General features: G+C 40.9%; 5 protein-coding genes and 1 long non-coding RNA gene across 10 annotated transcripts; 5 read left to right on the plus strand and 1 right to left on the minus strand.

The window, feature by feature from the left end:
* The first annotated feature begins 127 nt into the window (after positions 1-127).
* Positions 128-3,443, plus strand: LOC111602717 (dipeptidyl peptidase 3). Of its 2 annotated transcripts, none has more exons than XM_023319963.2 (4): positions 128-297; positions 907-1,213; positions 1,416-2,307; positions 2,364-3,443. In XM_023319963.2, the coding sequence occupies exons 2-4, from the start codon at positions 938-940 to the stop codon at positions 3,362-3,364; spliced, it is 2,169 nt and encodes a 722-aa protein (XP_023175731.2). In that variant the 5' UTR covers positions 128-297; positions 907-937; the 3' UTR covers positions 3,365-3,443. The 2 variants fall into 2 exon arrangements, with proteins under 2 accessions (XP_023175731.2, XP_030078721.1); XM_030222861.1 differs by lacking the exon at positions 128-297 and adding an exon at positions 521-842.
* Positions 3,444-3,608: 165 nt separating this feature from the next.
* On the plus strand, positions 3,609-5,377 carry LOC111602722 (meiosis-specific nuclear structural protein 1). Its single transcript, XM_023319967.2, has 2 exons — positions 3,609-4,620; positions 4,690-5,377. The coding sequence occupies exons 1-2, from the start codon at positions 3,751-3,753 to the stop codon at positions 5,212-5,214; spliced, it is 1,395 nt and encodes a 464-aa protein (XP_023175735.2). The 5' UTR covers positions 3,609-3,750; the 3' UTR covers positions 5,215-5,377.
* Positions 5,378-5,778: 401 nt separating this feature from the next.
* LOC111602719 (autophagy-related protein 13 homolog) lies at positions 5,779-8,300 on the plus strand. Its single transcript, XM_023319965.2, has one exon. The coding sequence runs from the start codon at positions 6,223-6,225 to the stop codon at positions 7,858-7,860; it is 1,638 nt and encodes a 545-aa protein (XP_023175733.1). The 5' UTR covers positions 5,779-6,222; the 3' UTR covers positions 7,861-8,300.
* A 3,822-nt stretch (positions 8,301-12,122) lies between these two features.
* LOC111602697 (adult enhancer factor 1-like) lies at positions 12,123-13,124 on the plus strand. Its single transcript, XM_023319929.2, has one exon. The coding sequence runs from the start codon at positions 12,299-12,301 to the stop codon at positions 12,941-12,943; it is 645 nt and encodes a 214-aa protein (XP_023175697.2). The 5' UTR covers positions 12,123-12,298; the 3' UTR covers positions 12,944-13,124.
* A 106-nt stretch (positions 13,125-13,230) lies between these two features.
* Positions 13,231-16,364, plus strand: LOC111602773 (LIM and senescent cell antigen-like-containing domain protein 1). 3 transcript variants are annotated; one of them, XM_023320036.2, is made up of 7 exons: positions 13,231-13,605; positions 13,874-13,972; positions 14,832-14,951; positions 15,040-15,345; positions 15,399-15,540; positions 15,605-15,863; positions 15,924-16,364. In XM_023320036.2, the coding sequence occupies exons 2-7, from the start codon at positions 13,959-13,961 to the stop codon at positions 16,118-16,120; spliced, it is 1,038 nt and encodes a 345-aa protein (XP_023175804.1). In that variant the 5' UTR covers positions 13,231-13,605; positions 13,874-13,958; the 3' UTR covers positions 16,121-16,364. The 3 variants fall into 3 exon arrangements, with proteins under 3 accessions (XP_023175804.1, XP_023175807.1, XP_023175803.1); XM_023320039.2 differs by lacking the exon at positions 13,874-13,972 and having other exon boundaries at positions 15,924-16,363; XM_023320035.2 differs by lacking the exons at positions 13,231-13,605; positions 13,874-13,972 and adding an exon at positions 14,642-14,754.
* On the minus strand, positions 13,980-14,882 carry LOC111602774. 2 transcript variants are annotated; one of them, XR_002751636.2, is made up of 3 exons: positions 14,816-14,882; positions 14,355-14,747; positions 13,980-14,110 (listed from the first exon to the last, which is right to left on the minus strand). It is a non-coding gene; the product is annotated as an uncharacterized LOC111602774 (long non-coding RNA). The 2 variants fall into 2 exon arrangements; XR_002751637.2 differs by having other exon boundaries at positions 14,355-14,758; positions 14,816-14,866.
* Positions 16,365-25,878: the final 9,514 nt, after the last annotated feature.

The following is a 25,878-nucleotide window of genomic DNA, read 5'->3' on the forward strand; positions in this document are numbered from 1 at the left end:
TATAATCTGTATACTGACAGTTCTTTATAGTTGTATTCAACAGAATATTTCATTATTATTATTTGCCATTAAGAATATGTTTATCTATGGTTTTTTAAATATAGGTTTTATTTAATTTTTGTGGATCGTTTTTAAATATATAACAGCTTATGTTAATGATTCTGTTGTTCCAAATAACATTCACCAATTGGCGAGGCTTACATAAATATCGTTGAAATGCAACTATCGCTCATCGCTAGTGACAACTTGCACTTTGTCGGCATTTTCGGTTCTTTACTTAGTTTTTTAACTTTTAAGGTACGTAAAAAAGAATATTACACATCACGATTATTATTTTGGGCGGCTATTTTCTGTTTTGCTTTGCGTGTTACGCCCTACAAACAAAGGGTTCAATATCATTAAGACGGCAGCATGCGTACTAATTTACAAGTACATATATATGTATGTATATACTCACATATATGTATGTAATAAATATATGCGGTGTACACTGCAGCCTCACCGCGTTTATACTTCTAAAATCATAATTATATGTTTTCAATATTTGATATAATTTCGAAATTATAAAGCGTTTTACATTTTACAGTTCTGGAGCAGAAACCCGATTGATTGTTTGGTAGTAATTTGTAAATAATTTATTAAATCGTAAAACAGTCAAAATTCTCCGTCATGTTGCTAGTTCATAAAATTCATAGGTTCCGTCAACTAGGAAAGTTTTGCAAATTAAATTTTCGAACAATCAGCAGTTACACACTAAAGCAACATTTCCGAGATCAGTCAAAGCGCGTTTTATATTCCGGGGAAGCAAGAACGCCAGTTGCGTTCGCAGCTGTTAATTACAGGTATTCTATGGTTATTCGATCAGCCCTTATCTAAATGCATATCTGATTTCTATGTTTGTTGCAGCACACGTGTTAATACATTAGAATTCGGCGATATGGCCAGCAAAACTTCTCATTTCGTGTTGCCAAATACTCAGCCCATTGCTGATTTGGACTGTAAAAATGCATTTGAAAATTTAACCAATAAGGAAAAGCTGTACGCTCACTATTTTAGCAAGGCATCATGGGATGGTGGCCTTGTCGCTTTAATCCAGTCCAGCCCGGAGGCGCCACTTATCTTCTCGCTGCTACATCGTATTTTTGTTGCCGAAAAGCCCGCGGAGCTGAAAACCAAAGCATTGGAGGCGGGCGTCACAGAAGATGATTTTACCGTGAGTTTAAAAATATATCAAATTCAAAGCAGCTGCTACGTGAAATATATAAAAGTTGAGTTGGATAAGATTGTTATCATATGCCAGTAAAATTCGTAACTGCTTAATACTTTCTTACCTTCTCACCAGTAGAAGTTGTTTACGGTTTTATCATTCTCCGGAAAGTCTGTATTTAAGAATAACTCGTGTATTACAATTCTAGGCATTCCTTGTTTACGCTTGTGGCGTGTTCGCAAATGCAGGCAATTACAAAGGCATGGGCGATAGCAAAATCGTGCCCAATTTGACGGAGGACAAATTTGAGTTAATTGTGCAGTCGTCGGCTGCATATAAAGATGAACCGCGTGTGACCAAGATTTTTGCGAAGGTGAAAAATCTTATTTATGAACTGAATGCCCGTAATGAAGTGCTCGGTTTTGCACCAAGTGGTGTAACCACATATTGGTCGGACAACTGCACTAAAGAAGATTCGGAAATAGTCAATGACTGGCTGACGACGAAGCGTATTGAGCCATATATGTGTCGAACATTCAAGGTGACAGAAAATGGAAAGACATTTTACGACGTTAAGCTCGGTTCAGTTGAGAATTCCAGCAAGGACGGCATTACCTTGGCGATGGAGGAATACAAGGGTAACCAATTCCGGGTTACCCGTGGTGATTATCAACCGTTGCTGCAACGAGTAAATGAAAATTTGCTTCAAGCCAAAAAATATGCTGCCAATACAAATGAGGAGAAAATGATAGAGCATTATATTAAATCCTTCGAAGAGGGCTCTTTAGCCGAGCATAAGAACGGTTCCAGATGGTGGATCAAGGATAAGGGACCCGTTATTGAGACGTACATTGGTTTCATCGAAACATATCGCGATCCAGCTGGCGGGCGCGCCGAATTCGAGGGCTTTGTGGCCATGGTCAACAAAGAAAGTTCAGCTAAATTCGCCGAACTAGTCAATCGTGCCGAGAAACTTCTAGAATATTTACCCTGGACTGAGCCCTATGAGAAGGATTCGTATTTGAAACCTGATTTCACGTCTCTCGATGTGCTAACGTTTGCTGGAAGTGGTGTTCCTGCTGGTATCAATATACCAAACTGTAAGTAGAAATATGTTTAAAGGAAACTGAAATATTATTTGTATTCTATCTTTCAGATGACGAAATTCGTCAGGATGAGGGCTTTAAGAACGTTTCGCTGGGCAATGTGTTGGCTAACATAAATCGCAAAGATGCCATACCTTTTTTATCAGATGAGGACCAGACGCTTATGAAAGAGTACAAAGTAAAAGCATTTGAGGTTCAAGTAGGATTACATGAGCTGTTGGGACATGGTAGTGGCAAACTGTTCCGTATTGATGAAAATGGTACCTACAACTTCGATGTGAAGACGGTGAAAAGCCTCATAACTGATGAGCCCATTACCAGTTGGTATAAGCCTGGCGAAACATACGATACGAAGTTCGGAGCCATTGGTTCATCCTACGAGGAATGCCGCGCAGAAGCAGTTGGTCTCTATTTATCTTTGCAGCGGGATATATTGGAAATATTTGGTTTCAAAGATGCTGCGGAGCAGGACGACATCATTTACATAAACTGGCTAAGCCTGATTTGGAACGGTATGGGCGTTGCCTTGGAAATGTATAATCCCAAATCTAAGCTGTGGCTACAAGCGCATTCGCGTGCGCGTTTCGTCATCATGAAAGTGTTGCTTGAAGCAGGTGAAGGATTTGTTACCATTAAAGAGACTGAGGATGGTAAAAATCTGTTACTAACATTGGACCGTAGTAAAATCCAAACGGTTGGCAAAAAAGCGCTTGGTGAATTTTTAACCAAGCTGCAGGTGTACAAGTCCACAGCTGATATCGAAGCAGCTTCGAAAATGTACGAACACTACTCGGAGGTAAACGAAAGTGGACCTTATCCTTGGGCAAAGTGGCGTGATATATGCCTAGCGCACAAGAAACCGCGAATTATTTTGGTGCAGGCCAATACGGTTGTAAATGGAGACAAGGTAGAATTGAAGACCTATGATGCGACTCACGAGGGTTATATTCAATCGTGGGTGGAACGCTATCCCACTACTGAGATTGATAATGTACTGGAAGATATTGTAGAGCACGATAAAAAGTATTTCCCTATGGCCTATTCTAAATAAGACAGTTGTAAATCGTACATTCATGTTGATTCAGAGTATACATACGTAAATTGATATATTAAAGATCTTTATATACTGACAAAAATTGTGGCTTTTTCTAGATTCCATTGCTAACATCAGTTGAATAATGCTATATAAGATCGTTGTATCTTACGATAGGTCTTACTACTTTACAGCGGTTGCCTGATTCTTTTAAAAAGTCCTTTTAATACATATCGATATATAAATATCGATATAAGTAAGAATATGTGATTGTACAATAAATATGAAAAAAGGCATCTAGGCAATATTTCCCTTTTTTATTATACACAGATATTATACAATTTGTTTTATGTTCTTGTAGTTTATATTTTTTATTTAATTTGTTTTTACGTTGTTTTGCTACCATGGCAACGATGACTGGAATATGGGTGGATCCAAGGGATGCACAGCCAGCAGTTTATATCACAGGGAGGTTCGCGAAATTCGGGGCCGTTGACGAAGTGCTTCGACACAAGAACGACAAATTTGTCTGCGAGGCCTTAATCGAGTCTGATCAAAGAAGTAAAGAAAAGACAATGGAAAATCGACTACTCCACCGGAACGCCAACACCGACCACTTGATGACCGATGAACTAAAGCAACTGAAACGCCAGGAGTTCGTTGATCGCAAACGGCGCCAACAGCTGCGCAACGACTGCGAGGAACTACGGCAACTGGCCGAGCAGCTGCGACTGGCATCGATTACCAAGGATCTCGATGATCATATTATGGAAATAAATAGAAGTCGACAAATGGCCGCACAGGTAAAAGTACAAGGATTGCAACGTGCAGAGGCAGAAAGGCAACAGCACTTGGCCATGGAGCTGGAAAAGGAGTTGCGTAGAAAAGAGCAACAAGAGGAGCTACGTAAAACACTAGCATCCCAAGTTGAAGAGCGGCGACTATGTCGGCAGAGGCAATATGTGGAAACTCTGGCTGAGCGGGAAGAGCGTATGGCCATGCAGCAGCAAATCGAAGAAGAAGATAGAGAGCACCAGCTGGAGCAGAAGCGCTTAAAGCTGAAGAAGCGAGACGACATCATTCAGCTTATAGAGCAGAAAAGAGAATATGAGCAGCTGCAAAAAGCAAAGTGCAACGAGGATATTTCAAAACTAATTGAGAAACAATTGGAGGACGCTAAGCATCGGGAAGAAATGGATAGGGCCAGGCTAGAAGCGATACGTAAGCAACAGGAGATAAGTTTGCGAATTGGTCATCAGGTGCTTGAGGTTGAAGTAAGTCTACTGGGATCTGTTCAAATGCCATTCATATTAAAAGTATATTTTTGATCTATTTCATTGCAGAATAGAAAACGACAACGGGACAATCTGTTGCTGGATCTGCTGCAGGCAGAGTACAAAGCGAAGGACGATGAACGCTACCGGCAGCAGCTCCAGCAGGAGCAACTCGAGCGCCAGCGTGCCCGCCAAGAATTAGAACGGTATCGTGCTGAAGCTTTTGAGCGCAATATGGAAAATGCACGCAAGAAGAAGGAACAAGCTCTTAATAAAAATCTAATTATCTCCGACATGCCTGAGATTAGCGAAACCGAAATGCAGACACGTCGACAACGGAAGGAACATGGTGCATTACTTCTCTCGATGATTGAGGACAATAATCGCAAGCGTGCCGAATCAGCAGCTGAACATATTAAATTCTTCAATTTGAAAGCCAAATCAGACGCCGAACGGCAGGAGCGTATTGAGGAGGAGCGCCTGCAGATGCTGAGCTCTGTGCCTACTTCGGTTCTGAAATATTTACCAAAGCAAGTGCTTTCAGAAGCGGATCGCAAGTATTTCAATGTACAGGAAAAACAAGCGTCAGGTTAATCGGATACGAATTTTAGCCTTTATTCCTCGGTCCAAGGTTATTACAAATTTTAAAATAGTTGTGTTGTTCAACATAAAAATATATGTATGAAAATATTTAATTATAGTAAAATCCCAAGTTGGCATTTCAAACATAGACACCCAACCCGCCCAATTTGCCTACGTGACGTGTCTCATTCATTGCTGAGGGTTGCCATATTTCTGTCAAATATTAATAAACTAGTTCAGGCTAGTACGCTAATCACGGTTCACCGAAATACATATTTAGAACTCACAGTTTCAGAGTACCTCTTTTGGTTACTTGTTAAATATGTGACGATGTAAACAAAAATATTATCTTTGAAATGTGTTGATTACCATTAATGAAAAAATGAGCATGTGCTGTCAATTTTTGTATTGTGCATATTTAAATAGCACGTAAGCGAACAATTTGCTTGAGTAAATATAATTAGAATCCGAATTTTTTTTAATATGTATTTAATATAAGAAACAAACTAAAATTTACCATTGTGATCAACCTTCAATTTGTATCACAGTGATTACGAGTTCTATCAAATCACTATATTGATTGTATTTAAACTCATTACACGAGAGCTTGACAACCCTGAGTAAGGCCCACACAGCATAGAGTATGGCAGCACCAGCACGTCGCATTCGCTTTAGTTTAATGGCGGACAGTAATGAAAAAAGTGGGAGTGATCTCTGTTTTACTTCTATATTAAATAATTCAATAAATTGAATGTTTAAATAAATAACAAAAGCAAACTGTTCAGGCAAATACAAATTGCAGTGTTTTTAAAAATGTCTAAACATGTGTTAAGCGATAATCGAAGTGTAACAACATAAAGTGCACAAACGAAAACAAAAAAAAATCCACAGAATACTGCGAATTGGCATAGACAGACAATACGCGGAAGCAGTGTAAAAAGCAAAACAGAAACGAACTTTGTACACTGTTGCAAGTACACAAAACTGAATAATAAATAAAAAATAATAAAAGACTCAAAAATGTCTGCGCAACGTTTAAACGCAGCCGAAAAAGAACTAGAAAAATACATAAAATCCCTTGCGTTCAAATCAGCACAAGTTGTGGTGCAATCTCGCCTTGGTGAGAAGATACAAACACAGTGTAGTCCGCTGGGTGGCAACGATTGGTTCAACATTGTTGTACAGGATCATCCGGATGTGCTGGACGAGACGAAACGTGCTCTAGCACTCAAGCCAGGTGAAAGCATTTTGCAACGCCTGCCGCTGTGCGTTGAGATTTCGTTAAGGACCAGCGAGGGCGATAAAATGATGCTTGAGGTGTGGTCATTGGATTTGTTGCCAGTGGATAGTAATAAAGCAGCCGCTGGAGAAGACTGCAAGGGCGAAGGCTGCAACACAAACACCATCAATGATAGTCAAACACTGAAAGCTTCCTCCCATCAGCTTCACGTTATTTACAATCGCATGAGCATTATGCTTAAATCCCTTATCTCACTCACACGTACGACGCCTGCTTATAAGTTGTCGCGTCGACAATGCCCGGAATCATATGGCATCTACTATCGCGTCTATGTGGATCGACCGCAGGTGCACACACTAGGCGAGCGTCACAAACAGGTGAAGATTGGGCAGCTCAACACGATTCTGGGCTCGGTAATCATGTCGGTTGCCTATCGCACCAAGCTGACCATATCACCCACAGCTGGCCACCAAGCTGCATCGGCTGCTCATCAGGCGCAACACAACAATACCATCATGCTGAAGTCGGATCACTTTCGGCCTGCCAGTGATGCCAGCTCACCCGTACATCAGATGTCATCGGTTAAGTTTGCAGTGGGCGTGGGTGGTGCGGGCCCTGGAACGGCTTCTGATAAACGTTTCATAGACATTGAGAAACCGTTGCGTCCGGGTGCATTTACAGATTTGGGCAAGCTACGGCAATTTACGGAGACTGATTTTGTGCTGCCGGAAACGCCGCCGTTTGAGTGGATGTTGCGTACGCGTCATGAGAGCAATGGCTGCGGTTCCATCGAATCGCTGAATCGCAAATGTGAATCGCCAGTTCTTAACAATAATAACAACACATACAACATTAATGGCAGTGGCAACAACGACAACCACAACCACAACAATAACAACAACGTGACAGCATTTAAGAGCTTTGAGAAATCAACAGCTCCTTGTGCCGCATCGCCTATAAAGAGTCTACTAATACCCGCCAGCAGTGCCACATTGCGAAACAATTCGGCGCCCATGTTGCAAGAACAGGCATCGTCAGCGTCACAGCTTCAGCAGCCACTGGATGATGACAGTCTGCTTAAGGAGCTACATTTTCCTTTCGCCTCGCCCACATCGCATGTCAACGATCTGGCGAAGTTCTATCGGGAATGCTATCATGCGCCACCATTGCGTGGGCTTAGCGAACTGCAAGCGCCTAGTGCAACAAGCTGTGGTGCCACAGCGGCAGCATCCGCAACAGCTGCGGCAGCTGCATTATCCAGCAATGCAGCAGCTGGAAGCATGGACGACTTATCACGCCAATTGGAACAGTTTGAGACGTCGCTAGATGATTACGATAAGCTCGTCTCGCAATTCGGACTGAGCGGCTCCTCGTCCACGGGCAGTCGCAGCAGTGGCGGCCTTCAGATGAGCAACTGAACGTGAAGAGCTCGGGGGAGCGAGCGCAATCAAAGAGCGAGTGAGAGAGTTAGCTTGAACTAGGGTCGTTTAAATAATAGCTCATACTAGTTATGTTTCAATGATAGGCTCAAGATAAATTGTTCCTTGTGCGATCTATAAATTGTTTATACTGACTAGGTTTTTATGATATTATTATTATCTTCATGTCTCCATTGCATACATATAACAGACAAAAAAACAAATATTTACATATAGGCTAGTTGCAGGGGCTTCAGTTTTGTATAGTTATCAAGTGAGAAGCTCATCACGTTTCACGTTTTCAGTGCACCGACTTACATACGAACATGAAAACACTTACATACATACATACACACATACGTACATGTTATTAGATTGGGGCGTACTCGTCGCTTGTTGTTTATTTCTCTCTTTGTTTATGTGCCTTCATAGAATTTGAAATATATATACATATATTTATATATAATATATGCAGATAAATGCATCGATTCAATTTGTTTATGGCTACAGTTTTGATACTGAGAGATGTAACAGTTGCCTTTTGTTTATCAAAATTTTTATATCAAGATCAAGTGTTGAACTAGACTTTATGCAGACAAAGATCTAAAGTAATACCTAACTATTAGCTTAACCAAATTTGTATGTTTGTGTCAAACGAAAGACTTGAATAGTTTTACAAAATGTACATACATATTTGCTTAATAACATAATTTGTAAATAGCAAGGGAGAGAGATTAAATAAGCAGCTGCAATAACAATTGTAAAATATTATATTCTATTCTATACTATACTATATATTTGTATTGTCGCGCTTTGTTATTTATTGGTTCCACAAATGTGCTAAGTTTTGCATCTTAATCAAATTGAAACATATAGTATCTATATTATATATATATACTAAGCAAAATGCATAAAGGAAAATATGTCAAATTAAACGAAATTGTTTAACAGAATACTAATTGTTTATTTATTTATGCCTGCCAGCGCTTGATTATCAGCTCTAGCTGATCATGATTGTAGCCGTACATATGTACATATATAAATATGTAATAAATAAATTGTAATAGTGGTGTTTAGAACCTGCCCTACGACTCACCTTCAAACCGGGCATTCGGACAGATCGAGCATCTATCCTAATCATAAATACATACAAATTGTTTATAACTTTACATCACGTGGTTCAGCATATAAACTATAAACCTGAACTATATATAAACTATAAACCTAAACAGCTTTTCCTGGAAGTATTATGATTAGAGAGTGCGAACAGCTCTCAACTAGTTGGCTCTTGTTTTAGTTGGTGTTTGCTTTCTTGATCGTTGCAATTAAATATTAAATAACAAACCTCAGAGTCGATGTTGTGCAGTTGTTGTGATTGTGGCTGTGGTTGGGTTTCAGCTGCACTCGTCTCTAACAACAACAACAATGACAAAAACAACCACAGGAAATTAAGTAAATTGGTAAATTACTCTTCGCCCTAGCACTTAGTACTCTTATAAAAGCTATACACCCTATGTATTAAAGTTGAAGTTAACTGAGTTTGCAGACTTTGCATAGAAAAAATTATTTTCAGATGAATCGCTAATGGAGTTCTTAAATATATAAGATAATTTGTTAAATCGCTAATGGGTCTCTTAAATACATATTAGTAAGTGTATTTGCTATTCGATGAACCACAGATAGCAGATTTTTAATTTTAGTTCTATTTTAGCTTGGCTTTAAAAGTGCATTGCAAAATTTTTGTTTTTTTAGTGTCCACGTAGAATGAACGTCACTATGGCAACGACATCGCTAAGGTTAAATAGTTTTATTTTTAAAAATACAACACATAGATGAATACGTGTTTGTGTGAACAGATGTTGCCATGTATTTGTATAAGCAGAATTGCGTATGTGTTAGTATTGCGTTTTTGTTTTGCTACATCTTATCTGTTGTTTCACTAATTTGCTATTTCTTTTTCCTGAGTGCCTTAAACATACATACATACATACATATGCATGTATGTGAGTGCACACATACAAATAACTATCAAAGCGTGCAGGGTTGGTCAGGTAAGTTTGCCCAGCTGCCGTTGAGGAGGTTGTCAAACTTTTAGTGTGACTGTCGCGCCCAACAGGTCATTGGTAGTAGTGCTTGCCGTCGTCACACCAATGCACAAATGAAATTCGCCTTCGTTGATACGCTGTTGCCAAGCGAATTGATATTCGCCTTTGGCTTTGTCGTCGACGTCGACGGCGACTTTGCCTGTGTAAAGTAGCTCGCCGCCAACCTTACTCAACATTGTACCGTCATAAATTGCAAATGCCTGCATGTTGATGTATGTGTGCGCGCGCATAATAATTGGTTTGGCCACTGCGCTCTAGTTTGAAGACCCCGTTACCCCCACTAAGGTTGCACGCGTAGGTCGAACGTTGCCCCAGCCACCGCCAACGTCAACGTTATTTCCATTAGTTTTAGCTTCGGCGTCCGACGGCTGCATGCATATTTGCTTGTGGGGAGCTAACTCTCACTTTTGCACCCACATAAACCAAATTCAATTCGTATTAATTCAACCAGACTTTGGACGTTAGTCATGTATATGAGCGTTGATGGCTGTGAAGATTAAATAAATGCGATAAGAAATTAAGGCTACATTTATCTAAAAGATCTCAACGAGTTAAACATGAAACATATACATAAAATATAAGAAAGTTGATGACATTCACGTGACGTGGAATAAATTAGAATTAAAGTACAGTATTTCGGCATTCCATGATAAGAAAGCTAAAAATGACCAATAAAAGTTCATACAAATGTACAATATAAATAAAAAGAAATACGAAACCGATAAGCAGCAAAAAGTACAAAATTCTTACGATTTCGTTTCACTTGTGTATACGTAAATCCACATTTTTGGAATTTTTACGTGAAAACTTAAAAAAAGATTAATGGCTGCATAACAGTTTACGAGCAGCTGGTCAATGGCTGCACAACAGTTTGAGGGCAACTGGTTTGACGAGTTGCAGTTTATATACACACACACATACATACATATACCGTACATGCGTCGGTATGTAAATGCATATGTACAAAGTCACAAACAGGGGGCGAGTTGTTGTTGTTTGTCTGGTTTGCCGGTTTTTGCGCCAGCTGCAATAATAAATAGCATAATTGAAGTTATATTTAGACACCCACTGTATCCGCTTGCAGCCGACAATTTGAGACAATTTGTGGGCTGTGTTACAGCAGATCGATTGCTAAAGCTTAGCCATATTGAGCTCTAGCCTTATTACGTACTATTCCCAGAACAGTCTAGTAAACATCAGCATAAGAATCATTTGTAATTTAATTATGGCGTCCCAACTGTTGCTACGTGCCATTTGTCTCGTAAAACAGGCCACATTGTAAGGCGCCACCTTTCGGTGTTTACGATTTCGTCTTTTTGTCAGATGGCCTCGACGGCGCTTTGTTTGCTTTCATTATGTAGTGACAAACAAAAGTCGTTGATCGAATCACGCCCGGTTGTTAATAATAGTGGGATAAAGGTACTGTTATAAAATGATAAGCTTCGTAAAATCACAAGGTTTTATATATGTATGCACATACATATATTTGAATGTACATATTCATGTATGCTTGTATAAAATGCAATAAAAATTTCAATGCGGAAACTGAAAAGCAGAAATTGCAAACCTCACACTTTGCCAAGCGGAAGTGCAATTCACAAATATGACATTAATTTCATTAGTATTCAGAATAGAGCATTGTTAAATGTTGTAAGGCTTAACAAATTTCCAATAAACAATTCAAATTGAAAGTATTTCAACATATTAAAAAAATCTGAGTGCCTGAATAATTTTTTTATTAATTTTTATGAATAAGAATAAAGTAATGTAAAGTAAATGATCACTTTTTAAATTATCTTAGTGATTAGTTTAAACTTAGTTTCAATTTAAGTTTAAAATTAGGCGCCTAAGGTAATGTCCGATATTAGCTATCGGTTATTTCATCTCTAATATTGGGCTGCCAACTTTGCTCAATACTAAGCAACACTATGTCGATTATACTGGTTTGTTGGTGGGTAACACAAATATTTATTCTCTTTGAATTCAGCTATAATTTTAATATTGGTAAAAATTAATATATACACTATAATATACAATAACACCTCATATTATTAAAGCAGTAAAAAAAATATTTTTGAGTGATTTTTCGATATTTCGAAGTATTTGGTGCAAAATGACAATGTCCACAATGTCCACAGTCAATGAATGTAGTGGCTAATCGATATCTCATTCGATTACTGCTACTGCTCGGCTAACTTCGACTTGAGAAACTAGGGTGTTAAATAAATATATATATATAAATTTATCGGGCGAGTTTAAGCCAGCTAACAAAGCTGGCCAATTACAAAAAAATACTTACCGGCGATAAGCCGTACTCGTGCACCTACTGTCATATGCAGTTCAGGCAGCAGGGCACGCTCATCAACCACATAAGGACGCACACGAATCTCGCCAGTCAGCCAGCTAGAGTGGACCACGCGGCAATGCCTGCACATCTTGGACACGGTGCACAACAGCTGGCAAATGGCTTACTGCAAAACAACCTGCACAGCACAACTCCCAATTTCCTTCAGTTGGACCACCATCCGCTGCTGCATTTCCTTGAAGGCAGTACAACAGTAAGCTCTTTGGTAGCGAGCAATGCAGCAGCAGCTGCGGCGTCTGCTGCATCAGCAAATACAACAGGGACAGCGACGATTAATCCAAAAACAGAACCCAGCCATACCGAACAGACGCCTCGCTTAAGCGTGGGCACCATTAATATGTTAAGAAGCGACAATCCTGATCGTCCATTTGGCTGTAGCGTTTGCCGGCGCTTCTTCTCTCAACAGAGCACCCTGGTCAACCACATCAAAACGCACACGGGCGAGAAACCATACAAATGCAAGATCTGTGATGCAAGTTTCCGGCAAGTGGCCACGCTCAATAATCATATGAAAATCCATACTGGAGAGAAACCGTACACCTGTTCCTACTGCCCCAAACAGTTCAGGCAAAAGAGTACCCTACAAAATCATCTGCGGATCCACAAATGCTAGCTTGCATCCGCTTATCGTTAAATTCGATTAAATTCGGATAGTTACAAATGCGATACATACATGAAAACATGCGTAATACATTAAAATACATTTAAACAAAAACATGTACTGAAAAGTGTTATTTACCTGCTATGCAGGGCGCAATTAAATGTACACAAAGCTAAAAACTATTGTATATCCAATGGCGTATCTGAGTGTAGATATACATAAATGTGTGTTCGTGTAAATTAATTATTTACTAACTTTAAATTCTCTTCTCTTCCTGTTAAAATCGAACATAATATAAAAATTAGTTAAAATGTTTTTATTGCGTTAGGCCCATTGATTCCAAACAGCAGTAGGAATGCACAAATTTATAATTATTATGATTAATTTTATAAGTAATTCTTCATTTAAATAGTGTATTGTTTATAGCATGTACAGAGCTATGTAAAAGAGATCAGTAACAAAATGTTAAGTTTACAGGCTACATGAATAACAGAAAATGTTAAGCGGACCGAACTAGTAGAGCTACATGACTTACTTGGTTCGCTCAATGAATTGTTCGATTGAACATATACCGAACGCTTTGATACAACTCTACGAACTATTTCTAATTGAGTGAGAATCTTAATAAAAAAGTTAATTTTACTGTGTCAACTTGTGTCAAAGTGTTATCATAGGTAAATAGAGTACATTAGTAGAAATAAACATTCAAAGTGAGCACGAATCAATTGTACAAATAATAAAAGTTTCAGATGAACGCCCAGTTTGGCAAGACTTCTGTTGTTGTTGTTAGCCACAAACACAAATATGAGTGTTGGCCATTTTAGCTAAATTGAGAGAAAATCATGTTTAAATGTAGTTAAGAAACCGGACTCAGCCAGCTGGCTGAATTACCAACACTCATCTGTCGAAGAAATACTTTTATATTTTGTTTGCCGTTTTCAGTGAAGCAAAAAACGTCGAACGTGTACGTAGAAATTGACTGGGGCGAGCTGCAACAAGTGCAACAAGTGAAAGCCAATTACCAGAAATGCCGCCCGTTCAGTAAGCGAAACAAGCAGAACATTCCGAATGGAATATTAACGACATTACATCATCATCATCATAACGCCCATGTGTCGTTCGTCTAATGCTAAATCTGACCCAAATATTCGCTCGCTTTCATTCATTTTGGCCAAGATGCTGAAAAATTAAACTGATTAGAAAAAGCACATAATCAAAACGCATTTTGAATGCAATTTTTAAAATCATTAGTCATTTTTGGTATCTGTTCCACATGCGCTGGGCATTTTCTGCCCGCATAAGTTGCATTTTTCTTGATGTTAAAGCGCCAGATGTTTACTACGTCGATGACGTCATGGCAACATTCAAATGTATTTATAGCTGCCGCTGCCGCCACGCAGTTGTCTATCAGTGTGTTGTTTACCTATTGGCGTATATGTGTGCGTGTATGTGTTTTAGCGTCACTTGCTGTGGCGCGCATTTTAAATGTTTCAAATCTATCTTGACTTCAGTTCCTGCATTTATTGCCCCTCCGCACATCTGCACTGTTTGACGATTGCTTTTCAACTGTCGACACTCGAAGTGCACAAGCCGAAGTTGCTTATGACTACATTGCCCAATTCAATTCACAAGGAATGCAAAGCTTTTTCACAATCGTCAGAAATATGATTCACCCTCGTCAACAATGCTGGTTCGCTTGCTTGATAAGCCAGCCAGCAAAGTATATGATCCCCAAACGTCCCCGCTTTTCAGTTGCCATTTCCATACGCTGCCCCACAGTTCTGAGCTAAAGCCTTCATTATGATGTACTCCAAAGCTGAAGTGTAACTGCTTGCTAATCACGTGTATATTGTTACATGATAATACTAATTTTAAACTGTTTACCTTTGTGCCCTTGCAGAGTCCAGGCCATAAGTATGTCGCTCGGTGCAATGCATTGCACGAGATGCGCTGACGGCTTCGAGCCCACCGAAAAGATTGTCAATTCCAACGGCGAGCTTTGGCATACGCAGTGTTTTGTGTAAGTGCACGCAGTGTACACCCGATATAGTGGACGCGAATATGCCAAATTTATACGTTATTCATTTTTTTGATATTTTCGAGAACAGTTGCGCTCAGTGCTTCCGTCCGTTTCAGGATGGCATTTTTTATGAGTTCGAGGGACGCAAGTATTGTGAACGGGACTTCCATGTGCTATTTGCACCTTGTTGCAACAAGTGCGGCGAGTTCGTAATTGGACGTGTCATCAAAGCCATGTCCGCTAGTTGGCATCCGCAGTGCTTCCGCTGTCAGCTCTGCGCCAAAGAATTGGCCGATAGTGGCTTCATTCGCAATCAAAATCGTGCGCTTTGCCACGAATGCAATGCCAAGGTGAAGGCCGAGATAACGGGTCGCTATGTGTGCCAGAAGTGTCAGTAAGTGGGCGTGGTCTCATATCTTGAGCTTCAAAGTAACCAATTCGTTACAGCGGCCTGATTGACGAGGAACCATTGCGTTTCCGTGGCGAAGTGTACCATGGCTATCACTTCAACTGCTCTGCGTGCGGCACAGAATTGGATGCCACAGCGCGCGAGGTCAAGAGTAGGCCAGGCCTGGCCGCGAACGATATGGTGGGTATACTTTTTGCTGAAAATTTGAATATTATATATTTACCAATTGCTTAATTCTCATTAGAATGAACTGTATTGTCTTCGCTGTCACGATAAGATGGGCATTCCCATTTGTGGTGCCTGTCGTCGGCCAATTGAGGAGCGTGTGGTCACAGCGCTGGGTAAGCACTGGCACGTGGAGCATTTCGTGTGTGCTAAGTGTGAGAAACCCTTCCTGGGCCATCGGCACTACGAGAAGCGAGGTCTGGCATACTGCGAGACGCACTATCATCAGCTCTTTGGAAATTTGTGCTTCGTTTGCAATCAAGTCATTGGTGGAGATGGTTAGTTGCGTTTTTTTTGTTTTTAATATTGTTATTACATTTTGTTCATTTACATTTTAGTTTTCACCGCATTAAACAAGGCATGGTGCGTTCATCACTTTGCCTGTTCCGTGTGCGATACGAAAATGACACAAAAATCGAAATTTTACGAGTATGATGAGAAACCAGTGTGCAAGAAATGTTACGAACGGTTCCCTAACGAGCTGCGACGACGCCTGCGCACCGCCCACGAGATGACCATGAAAAAGAGTGTCTAGTGGAATAAGCTGCAGCATTTAATTGCCCAGCTCAGCTTTTCCAGCACACAAATCTACACCAAAACGTGTAAAGTCAAAGTGCCTATTGCCGTTCAGTTCTTTGTTTGTAGTTGTCCACGTCTAACATTCAATGTTAATTGTCAAAACTAAACAAAACATTTGTGCCTTGTTCATATTTCTGTAAACTTTTCATTTCTGTTGTACTGTGTAATACTTCTTAAACAAAAGAGCGAAAAAAGCTTTGGCATTGCTTAACATTTTTATTGTAGCTGTTTAAAAACGGCAAACATAACACAAACATATTGTATTGGCAGCTGTTATCTAATTGAATTTTATTTATATACATAAATGTTTTTAATACAAAATAAAATTTAAATAGTAAGCATTCGAGTTTTTTTGGGGAAATGGAACCAATGTACTTAAGCAAAATTGAGTCGCTGACGCAATGTTAAGCTCCTGTTAAAGCCGATAACTTATCGAAATATCTGTTTGGCCGTTATGACCACTGCTATGAATATTTTAAGTTTTATTTTCAAGAATAGCCCGGTTGCGAAATGCTACTGAAAAACTGATAAATGTTACAATTAATTTTATTTGTACGGATAGTAATTTTAGTAACTCTCAGAATGAAATAAACTGCTGTAATTAAAATGCAATTCGATAACTCACCCTATTGTTATACTTAATAATAGTTTGTCTTGGTCTTGTAATGCGATATTTATAGTCGATCTGCCAAAATGAAGATGTAATTTATAGCATGCATTAAGGGAGACAATTTAATTGGGCATCGACGTTTATTGATTTGTCTTGGGTTTAAATTAAGCTGGTTTCGTTGTCTGGAAGCCAAATCCTTTGGACTCATTGCATTTCAACACGTTCGGCAATTTCACTTTTTCGACTGCTTGTAAGGAAACAAATGCAACGCACATTAATTAGGCCCCTTCATTAGACACATGCCTATCAAGCGGGTTCCGATTCGGACGAGTACGCCGTTGGCCATATCCAGAGTCGTAGCTGGTGCATTGGATATCCAAGTTTTATGTAATTAAGCCAGACGCGCTCACAATTTAAATTGCTGCTGCGCCAGGCCGGGTTGGACCGAGCCTGCTGGCCGTTCTTCATACGCGTCGCGACTCGTTCTGTGCTGTGTATCTGTATCACGAATTGGCAATTGGGCAGCTCAGTCACAGACTTCTCGCAATTTGCACAGAGCCAGGCGAGCCTTCTCATCATCTTGATCCTCGCCAGGGCAGCAGCAGCAGCGGCAGTGGCAGCAGCTTCGTCGTCTTTCTTGCTGCGACGTTCGCTCGTCAGCGTTTGAGCCAATAATTATGGTTATTAATCGGCTGGAGAATTGGCTGCTAATTTGCAGTTTAGTTACAAATTCTGGCCGCCAGCGTGCAATTACTCGCTTAAATTATAGCTTCAAAATAAACAAAACGCCGCAACGCCCGATCTGGGGGCCAAAAGTTGGCGGGGCAAAGGTCATGCCGTATGGCAAACGCACATTGCATTTTATGTGTTTGCTTATCAGAGAGGCCATCAGGAGGCTACGCTGCTCATCAGCTAATGATGCTCGGACTCGAGTCTCTGCCGCTGCTGCTGCTGCAATCAACGTTCACCAGCTGGACTCATAATTAGATGGCCCAGTGCCAGTCATGGGCGTTACTCAATCATGGCCTGATGGCACAACCCCCAAGACGAATCTATCGCCTCTGCGAGCAGGCAAGCGAGTGAGGGCACGATCAGTGCAGCTACAACATAATTTCCAGACGTCTCCAGCTCGTCCACAGTTGCTTGATCCCTTGTCCAATTTGAGAGGCGCTCGGATTTCGCGGCCACAGCAACACTTTTGCTCTGCCAAATCAAATCGTGTGCTGTTTATTTAAATAACCATAATTTAGCAACGCTTCTCGTCTCCGACCATTGACCATTGCATTTTGCGAGTTCGGGGGCCCATTTATTAACCCACACACTCTGCAGCAACAGCAACAGCAGCAGCATCACCAGCACCAGCACCAGCAGCACTAGACGGGGCCATGGCCAGTGTCTCGGTTTTATGGTCTGAAGTGTTCCCAATGCCCGGCATCATGAATTTTCATGTTTTGTGAGAACATAAAAATTCAATTTAATATGCTTTCGAGTTCGTTTGGAGTAGGTTTTTAGCAGGAAAACGTTTTGTCTACGGGCACCAGTTAATGAAAATTTAGTTCAATCAATGTGGATAGCCGTGTTCGAGTTCGTTTGGGCAATGTGGCGAAATACCCTATCATGCATGTAGTTCGACGATATCTATTTGGTTGTAGGTGTTGATTGGCTGACAGAAAATAGATAAAACGATCTCAGTTGATATTGTCACTGAGCTCATTTCTTGCACATTATGACAATATGAAATGGAAAAGGAAAATGTCGATTGAAAATTGAGCTGAATATGTATAGAAGGCTAATATATATTCAGGTGTATCAAGTTTCTGTAAAGGTCTCTAATTTGCATAGTTTATCTTTACCAAAAGCAATTATGACTGAACCAAGGAAAAGTAACTGAACTTAAAGAAGAGTAAACTCTACTTGTAATCAAATAAATTGGTAATAATTAAGAGAAATAGTGAGCGTGGGTGGGATTAAAAGAGAGATTGGTGATAAGTTAGTATGAAAGGGAAAAGAAATGGAGCATAATTGTGAAGGCAAAGATAAAGAAAGAGAGCGTGGGAGAGACAGAGGGTTACAAAAGGGAGATAGAGAAACATAGATACATGGAGAGGGAGTTAGAGAGTTATACAGAAAGAATAGAGAGAGAGATATATAGAGAGAAACATTAATATAGAGAGATCGATAGAGGTAGGGATAGAAAGAGAGTGAAGAGACATGGAGATATGGGAAATAGCAGTGAAAGACGGGCCAAGAGAGAAACAGAGAGAGAGAGAGAGAGAGAGTGAGTGAGAAAGAAAGGAGGAGAGCAGTACGAAGGTGTGGGGATTGAAAGAAAGAGGTAAGCGAAATGGAGTATGGGTGAGAGAGACGGGAAGACAGAGACAGAGGCATAGAGAGAGAAACAGATTGATGGAAAGAGGGAAAGAGAAAGAGAGAGATAAAAAGGGAGACAGAGACGAAAAGAGAAGGCAAAATGTGGACGACAATTTGCAAACTGTAAATATGACAAAGTTAAATGAAGCTTCATCAATGTCTTAAGTAAGTTTTCTATAATTATGAAATATTTAATAACTAAATTAATATTTTCAGTGTATGCAATATTTATCAATGGAAGATGTCAACCTTTATTTTGACATTATAAGAGTGGACGATCAGTCCACTCTTATAATGTGAGTCATTAAAAAATGAGTTTTTTTTTTTAGTAATTAGGTTTAAGAAAAGTAGAAATTAGTTTTAGAGAATATTGTTCACATGCGTTATATAATTGTGCCTATATGCATGTGCATAGCTGTAGTGCTTGGTGCATAACACAATAAATGCCATTATTAACGAATAACGATTTATGATGGGGGTAAGTGCTACGAAATTGGCCAAGTTAAAGCTTGGTTCGCTGATTCCTCTGTTCGCTGGTGCACTCAGCACGTCAGGTTTAAAAAATGAGCTTGTTAACGCTCCATGATGAGCCTAGTTAGTGTCCGCTGCCATGATCTAAACCATATAACCCGAAGCATTGAATCGATCTGTAGATGGATGGATGGGTGGATGGATGGGTGGATGGATGGGTGGATGGTTAGCTGGATGCGCTTGCAGCCCGGCCAAGTCGTCATTAGAGGTTTATGCAAAATTACAACACGATAACACGTAATCATTAGCGTTGCTCTCTGATGCTTAAGATCGCTGCCTCAGACGGTGTGAGCAAACAGTTTGAGATGCAACAACAACAACAACAGCAACAGCAACAGCAACAGCAACAATTTGCAGTTTCATTATCAAACGAGGCAAAGAACATAATTTGACTAAGGCCAAAACATTTGGTTACGTCTACGTCTACGGCTAAGAGTCCAATTTGTAGTTGTTGTTGTTGTTGTTGTTGCCGTTGCATGTGCTCAGGCTAGTAGTCAGAGTCTATCGATCACGTTTCAAACTGAAAGGCACGACCATGACGACGATGTGGCTCCGATTATGGCCACGTTCTTGTTGTTGTTGCGGTTGTTGCTGTTGCATAGTTTGCACAAGACGCCATTGTTCTATTGGGTGCAAGAGGAGTTGGGAAATGCTGACGGTTTTAAAACTTTTATGCAATTAATTGCAACAGTTTTGTGGCTGGAATGCGCTGCTTGTCTGCTGGGCCCTTCGTCCGTCGGTTCGTACGTCTGTCTGCCCGCTGCTGCTGCTGTTCTAACCACTTGCCGTTAATTTTAAAATTGTGCTCACGTTCCGGCAATTTGCTGACCACCCACATGCAAATGCGAATGCAAATCAAAGCAAGTAGAAGTACTCTATTCGGGAATGCTCGATTTGAAGATACCCTAAACTATGCTTAGATTGTTATCACATCTATTGACTTTTGCAAGAGTTTAACTTATTTAGACAGACAGAGATGAGTGAATAATCGATGGAACTGGAGTTGCTTTCTTGGAGCTGTTACATGTAAAGACACAAGCCTATTATACCCGTTTAACCCATGAGCTATGGGTATAGAAATGCCACCCCTTGCCTGAATTCGATTCGTGGAAAATTAGACGCCAGTTTTGACTGCCCGGCAGCTAGTGTGCGAGCTGGAACAAGCTGGCACTGAGCATTTCATTTGGCAATTGCAAGTCGCCAGTTGCATGTTGGCAGTTGCAAGTTTGTATTGAGTCTGCGCCAGCTCTTTGTCTAATTTGACACTTGGGGCAGTTGCACAATTGAGTTGCAGGCCGACAGGTTAGTGGAAAAAGGAGGCGCCTCTACCGACTCTACTCTGGCTGCGTTGCTTACCAAGAAGCGGCCGCAATTGAAATCTGTTGGCTGAAAGATTGCATTGGCAATGTGGGTGGATACTATGATGTCTCTGTAATTTCATATAATGAATGACCCACCATATGTACATTTAATATAGAATTTATATGCTTAAAGAAAGCAGCTTACAAAACTTTATTTGTGGCCATGTTATGAATGATATTTATTACATTTTCTATACATATTTAGTTTATGGACAATTTTAAAGAGTTTTGCTTTGTACACAGGTACACAGCCTTGAATCATAATATAATATCATAATAATAATGGATTTTATTAGCTAGAAAATTTTATGAGATTATTGTTAAATTGGCCCTGAGGCCAACACGCGTAATTTTTGTTAAATTCGATGACTAAATTACGACTAAATAGAATATATACAGCCTAAGGAGCTGGCCAAGGATTTGACTTTATTTTCACCCAACAAATTTGTCTGTTTTTTTATTTAAGTTATTTGTTTGCTTTTGCAAATTTAGCTTAGAGACTTCGGCATCCCTTATATTCTTTATTACAGCTGAATTTAGCTTTAACAAGTTTAATACCTCACTGAGAGATATAATTTCTTTAACACCAACTTTTCCCTTCAGTTGACACACATAAGGATAACACAAATCACACTCAATCTCATTTCCGGCAGGCAGTTCTCACGCCTTGGAAAGCATTTCACAAATTGCATGCATTTAAGGAATGCGCTAAAAAACGAAATTTCATGACAAATTAACAGGAGAATAAAGCAAGCCGAGAGGCAACAACAAATGCCCAACCCACGACAACGAGCTGGCATTGGGTTAGGCTTCTTTGTATGGGCTGTCAAAGCTAGTCCGAGGCGCTGCCATGTGGACATGCACACAGGCACGTATAGCTTCCACCAGTTCGCAGTTTCACAAGTCACAAGTCCGTACTGGGAGTCAGAGTCAATATATATTCCAAAAGGAATTCCGCAAATAATTGCGGACCGGCCACAAACTTATGGCAATTGTGTGGCGGCCGAGCAAAACGGACACAGGCCGTGCTGCCGCGTCGCATACATCACGTGCATCAGCAGCAGCAGCAGAAGCAGCAGCAGCCGCTGCGGCAACAACAACAACTCGCACTGGCAAGCAAACATTTCGAATGCAAATAAAAAATCACGCCAATAAACTAGACATCGCGACGGCAACGACGCGACGATGGTGACGAGGCAGGCAGCGGATCAGCAGGCGCATATGCAGACAGAGCGGCAGACAACGCGAACGACGATGTGGCTAAGACAATAGCAATAGCTGCTTGCAGCCCTCTCCAAGTCCACGACGTCATGATGTCTCGCTGGGATTTGGATTTCAGCAGCACGTTGCTGTTGCCTGCCTGCTTGCCTGTTGGCCTGTTTGGCTGCGCTCCTGACTTCTCCTCTGGCCGATCCGTTCGACGATCGCGAAATTGCATACAAATCGCTTGTTTGGTAAATTTAACATAAGCGCGTCAGTAGCGCCTCTGGTCCGTGTGTTCATGGCGAGCTTGGAATAACTTAAAGCAACCAAAGCCAGAACAACAACAATATTGAGGCGCGGGCTTATCTTGTTCTTGTTAAGCTGGCTGGCTGGCTGGCTGGCCGGTTGGCCGGCTTGCCGCTCCTGTCTTGTCGTGTAGCCATCATGTAAAACGCATTGGCCCAAAACCGGGCCCTAGTAGCCCCAACTGCGTCTGCCTGGTGCATCCACATCGCCGCGCCTGTTGATCAGTGTCGTTACCGGTCGCCTTCGTCGTCTTCCTCGTCTTGGTTGTCGTCTCCGACTCAGTCAGGCGTTTGCAGGCGGCTGCAATTTGTTTGAGTTACGGCGCTTGTAAGCACACTTTAAGGATCCATTGTATTCCAATCAATAAGCCGGGCATGACAATGAGACACAAACTACAAGCCCAGGCCCCATTGAATGTCAACGAAGTGTGTTCAACTGGAGCGCCGTTTGCCGCCGCTTTGTTAAGCGCGGAGCTAGGCGCAGAGCTCGGATTGTTTGTTAGGGTAATTGTGGAAGTACCGCAAAACTACGAACTAGTTCGGGCTTCTTTTGTGAAAGGATCAACATTTATTTACCAATTATTTATATTATTGATTAGTTTTATGCATATACTAGCTTAGATATTGGTTAGCTTATCAGCAAGTAAAAGTGATCTAGATTAGGTTATATTTCGGATCGAGTGTAATGTTCCCAATTATGGAAAAAAGTATTCCCAAATTTGTGTGTTATTTGAGACAATCTGTATACAAAATATGCTAACTTTAGTTTTTAAAAACTGAGATCTCCGGTCAACTAAGTGAATTTTTGATCGATTTCGTAGAAATGTAGAAAGTTATCGATCATCTGCACTGACTAAAAGGCGAGCTATGCTCAACAATTCACGTCGTTCAAACATACGGACAAACGGACGCACCCACAGAGACATATAACTAAGAAAAGTCAATTGCTAATTGTGATCAATTGACTACGCTTGGCATCTATCTGTTTATAAGAGAGTTCTGTTTTTTAAACATTACATAAGAGTTTTTACATACAATATAGAAATAGCAAATATATATTAAAGTTTGATTTTGATATTAAACTTTGATCGTCAACATAACATTCTGAACCAATCTAATTGTGTCCTGCCAGGCAATTGATTTCCAATTAAATGTGTCAAGCGGCTCAGATGGAACAACCAACAGCGCGCAACTGGCTGAGGTCCAGTTCTCGTTTACTCACATTTGCTGAGCTTCAATGCAAATTGCGGTGCAGAATGGCGCATGCCCGGAGCCCAAAACAGGCTTCGCACTGCGCTGCATTTCATTAGCATATCAAATGTTTGATGCGGAGGCGGGGATGACATTTGGACAACAACAGCAACAACAACGTCAGCAAGGAGAGCTAAATTTATGTGCGGCGGTGGAGCCATGCAGTGAAAAGGATTAACGAGGATTAGCCTAGCCGGGCAAGCTGACTAACTGACTCGCCGAGTGAGTAGGCGAGCGGGCGAGGAGCTCATTGTGAGCTCCCGTTGATGGCCTTTACGATAAATTTACGCAAGTCATTTGACAACGCCGTCGTCTGGCTCAATGGAGCGATGCTGCTCATCATTATGAGCTGAATGCGCAATATGCAAAGCAGCAGAAAAATTGTGGCAAGAGCTGATATAGCAAAAGTTGTTGGCAGTGGGCAAAAACAAACAAAATGTCGCACATTAAGCGACTGAACATTTCTCAAATGTCACGTATACGTCATGTGTGCCGTAGACATGATCAGCAGCCGTTGCAGCAGCAGCAGCAGCAGCAGCAGCGGTGGCGGCAAGCAATTAATTAATCCTGCACTTGGCCGAGGCTCTGGTAAGCAGACAACGTTCAGCTAGAGGCTGTTAGACCCACGTATAAGACCTGCCAGGTTAGCCATGTCTACGTCTCCATTTGGCCAGCTCGTTCCCATTCATGGCTCAGTCACTGGCTTATTAAAACGTGCCTAGGAACAGGTGAATATAGCCACATAAATTACCACCTCTTCATTAGCTCTGTGCGTCTACGCCGACTGCACAGTGGTTCAACGCGAACCCAACTGACGAAGTGTGTGATCAGGTGCACTTGAAGGCATGGCGTATGTTAGTTCACCAGGATTTATTACTTAGTTCTTAGTTTAAATAAAACTTTATGAAAATTATATGACAAAGAGCTCCAATCAAATCATTTTGTAAGTAGATCCACAATTGTAAACTGTAAAAAATAAATAAAATAAAAAGATGCTCAATTTTTATTATTATTGGTTGTTCATAGAAATAGTAGTGCTGGATAGAAGGACATAGTCGGTCGAGCCCGTCTGTTCCTTTCGAATCTGATAGCTGATATATTTCTGTGAATCTGGCTTTAAGTTATTTCGTTGACATATTCCAGCAAACTCATTGATTTTATAGTTATTAGCCAATGTTTCAATCAGGTTATCTGCTAACTGAGCACTTATTTCTATATGTATCTCTTACACTTTCATTATTTTAGACATCTGTGTTTAGTTTTATCTTTTGCATTTATGGTGCATGGCCGAGCTACTCAGAAGGCGTGAAAAAATATTGGCCTTTTAGAATTCTGACTTAGAACTATGTGGGACTGTGACCACTGTGGTGCTTTGGTTAACTTAAGCCTAACCCCGTTGCCTGAGCTGGGCAAATTGACTTACGCGCGCGTAATGGAATTTAATTTCTTGTTAGCCGGGTTAACTGCAGTTGCAATTGCATCGAGATAAGTCCTTTATGTTCACGTATGCGTGCCTGACCCCATAAGCTAAGTCAGCCTGGCAGCTCACCTGTCGAGTGTCCAGACCGGGACCGGGTCGTTAGTGGGCCGCTTTTCCTGTGACACACTTCTGGCAATTAGTCATAGAAAATCGTGTAGACGCCTCGACTGCGTGTCTGCGTGCTTCGCAGCCATTGTGGGCATAGCGTCAACGCGGGCTTTTGTAATTTTAATCGCTTCCCTCGACCAAAGAGTTATTAGAGTAGATGGACGGTGCCGGGCACAGGACTTGCTAACCAAATGAAACCAGATTGTTTTACAACATAATTAAGCGAGCTTGTTGTTGCAGGCTGCAGCAGGCGCAACATGCGAATCGGAAGCGTCGGAAGAGTCGGGCAGGGGCTAAGCCATAAGGGATACGACATAAGTAGTAAGGAGTGGAGTATGGGAATCGTTGATGTCGTTGGCAAAATTATGAAGTGCAGCCAAGTGCATGTTTTGGGTATGTTTTGTGATAGGGGCAGGCATAAAAACCTTGCTCATAAAAACCAAGAACGCCCCTGTCATTGTGCTAAAGGCTCAGGCGATGACCAGGCCACAAGTT

The sequence above is a fragment of the Drosophila hydei genome, unplaced genomic scaffold (assembly GCF_003285905.1).
Source record: "Drosophila hydei strain 15085-1641.00,03,60 unplaced genomic scaffold, DhydRS2 tig00000063-arrow-pilon, whole genome shotgun sequence".
NCBI classification, from domain to species: Eukaryota; Metazoa; Arthropoda; class Insecta; order Diptera; family Drosophilidae; genus Drosophila; species Drosophila hydei.

Bases quoted from the DNA above. Each gene is read 5' to 3' on its own strand.
- LOC111602717 (XM_030222861.1), top strand. From the start codon at position 670: ATGTTGCTAGTTCATAAAATTCATAGGTTCCGTCAACTAGGAAAGTTT. The intron at 843-906 runs GTATTCTATGGT...TGTTTGTTGCAG, and splicing joins TTCGCAGCTGTTAATTACAG to CACACGTGTTAATACATTAG. The intron at 1,214-1,415 runs GTGAGTTTAAAA...TTACAATTCTAG, and splicing joins TCACAGAAGATGATTTTACC to GCATTCCTTGTTTACGCTTG.
- LOC111602722 (XM_023319967.2), top strand. From the start codon at position 3,751: ATGGCAACGATGACTGGAATATGGGTGGATCCAAGGGATGCACAGCCA. The intron at 4,621-4,689 runs GTAAGTCTACTG...ATTTCATTGCAG, and splicing joins ATCAGGTGCTTGAGGTTGAA to AATAGAAAACGACAACGGGA.
- LOC111602719 (XM_023319965.2), top strand. From the start codon at position 6,223: ATGTCTGCGCAACGTTTAAACGCAGCCGAAAAAGAACTAGAAAAATAC.
- LOC111602697 (XM_023319929.2), top strand. From the start codon at position 12,299: ATGCAGTTCAGGCAGCAGGGCACGCTCATCAACCACATAAGGACGCAC.
- LOC111602773 (XM_023320035.2), top strand. From the start codon at position 14,732: ATGATGTACTCCAAAGCTGAAGT. The intron at 14,755-14,831 runs GTAACTGCTTGC...GTGCCCTTGCAG, and splicing joins ATGTACTCCAAAGCTGAAGT to AGTCCAGGCCATAAGTATGT. The intron at 15,541-15,604 runs GTGGGTATACTT...AATTCTCATTAG, and splicing joins GCCTGGCCGCGAACGATATG to AATGAACTGTATTGTCTTCG.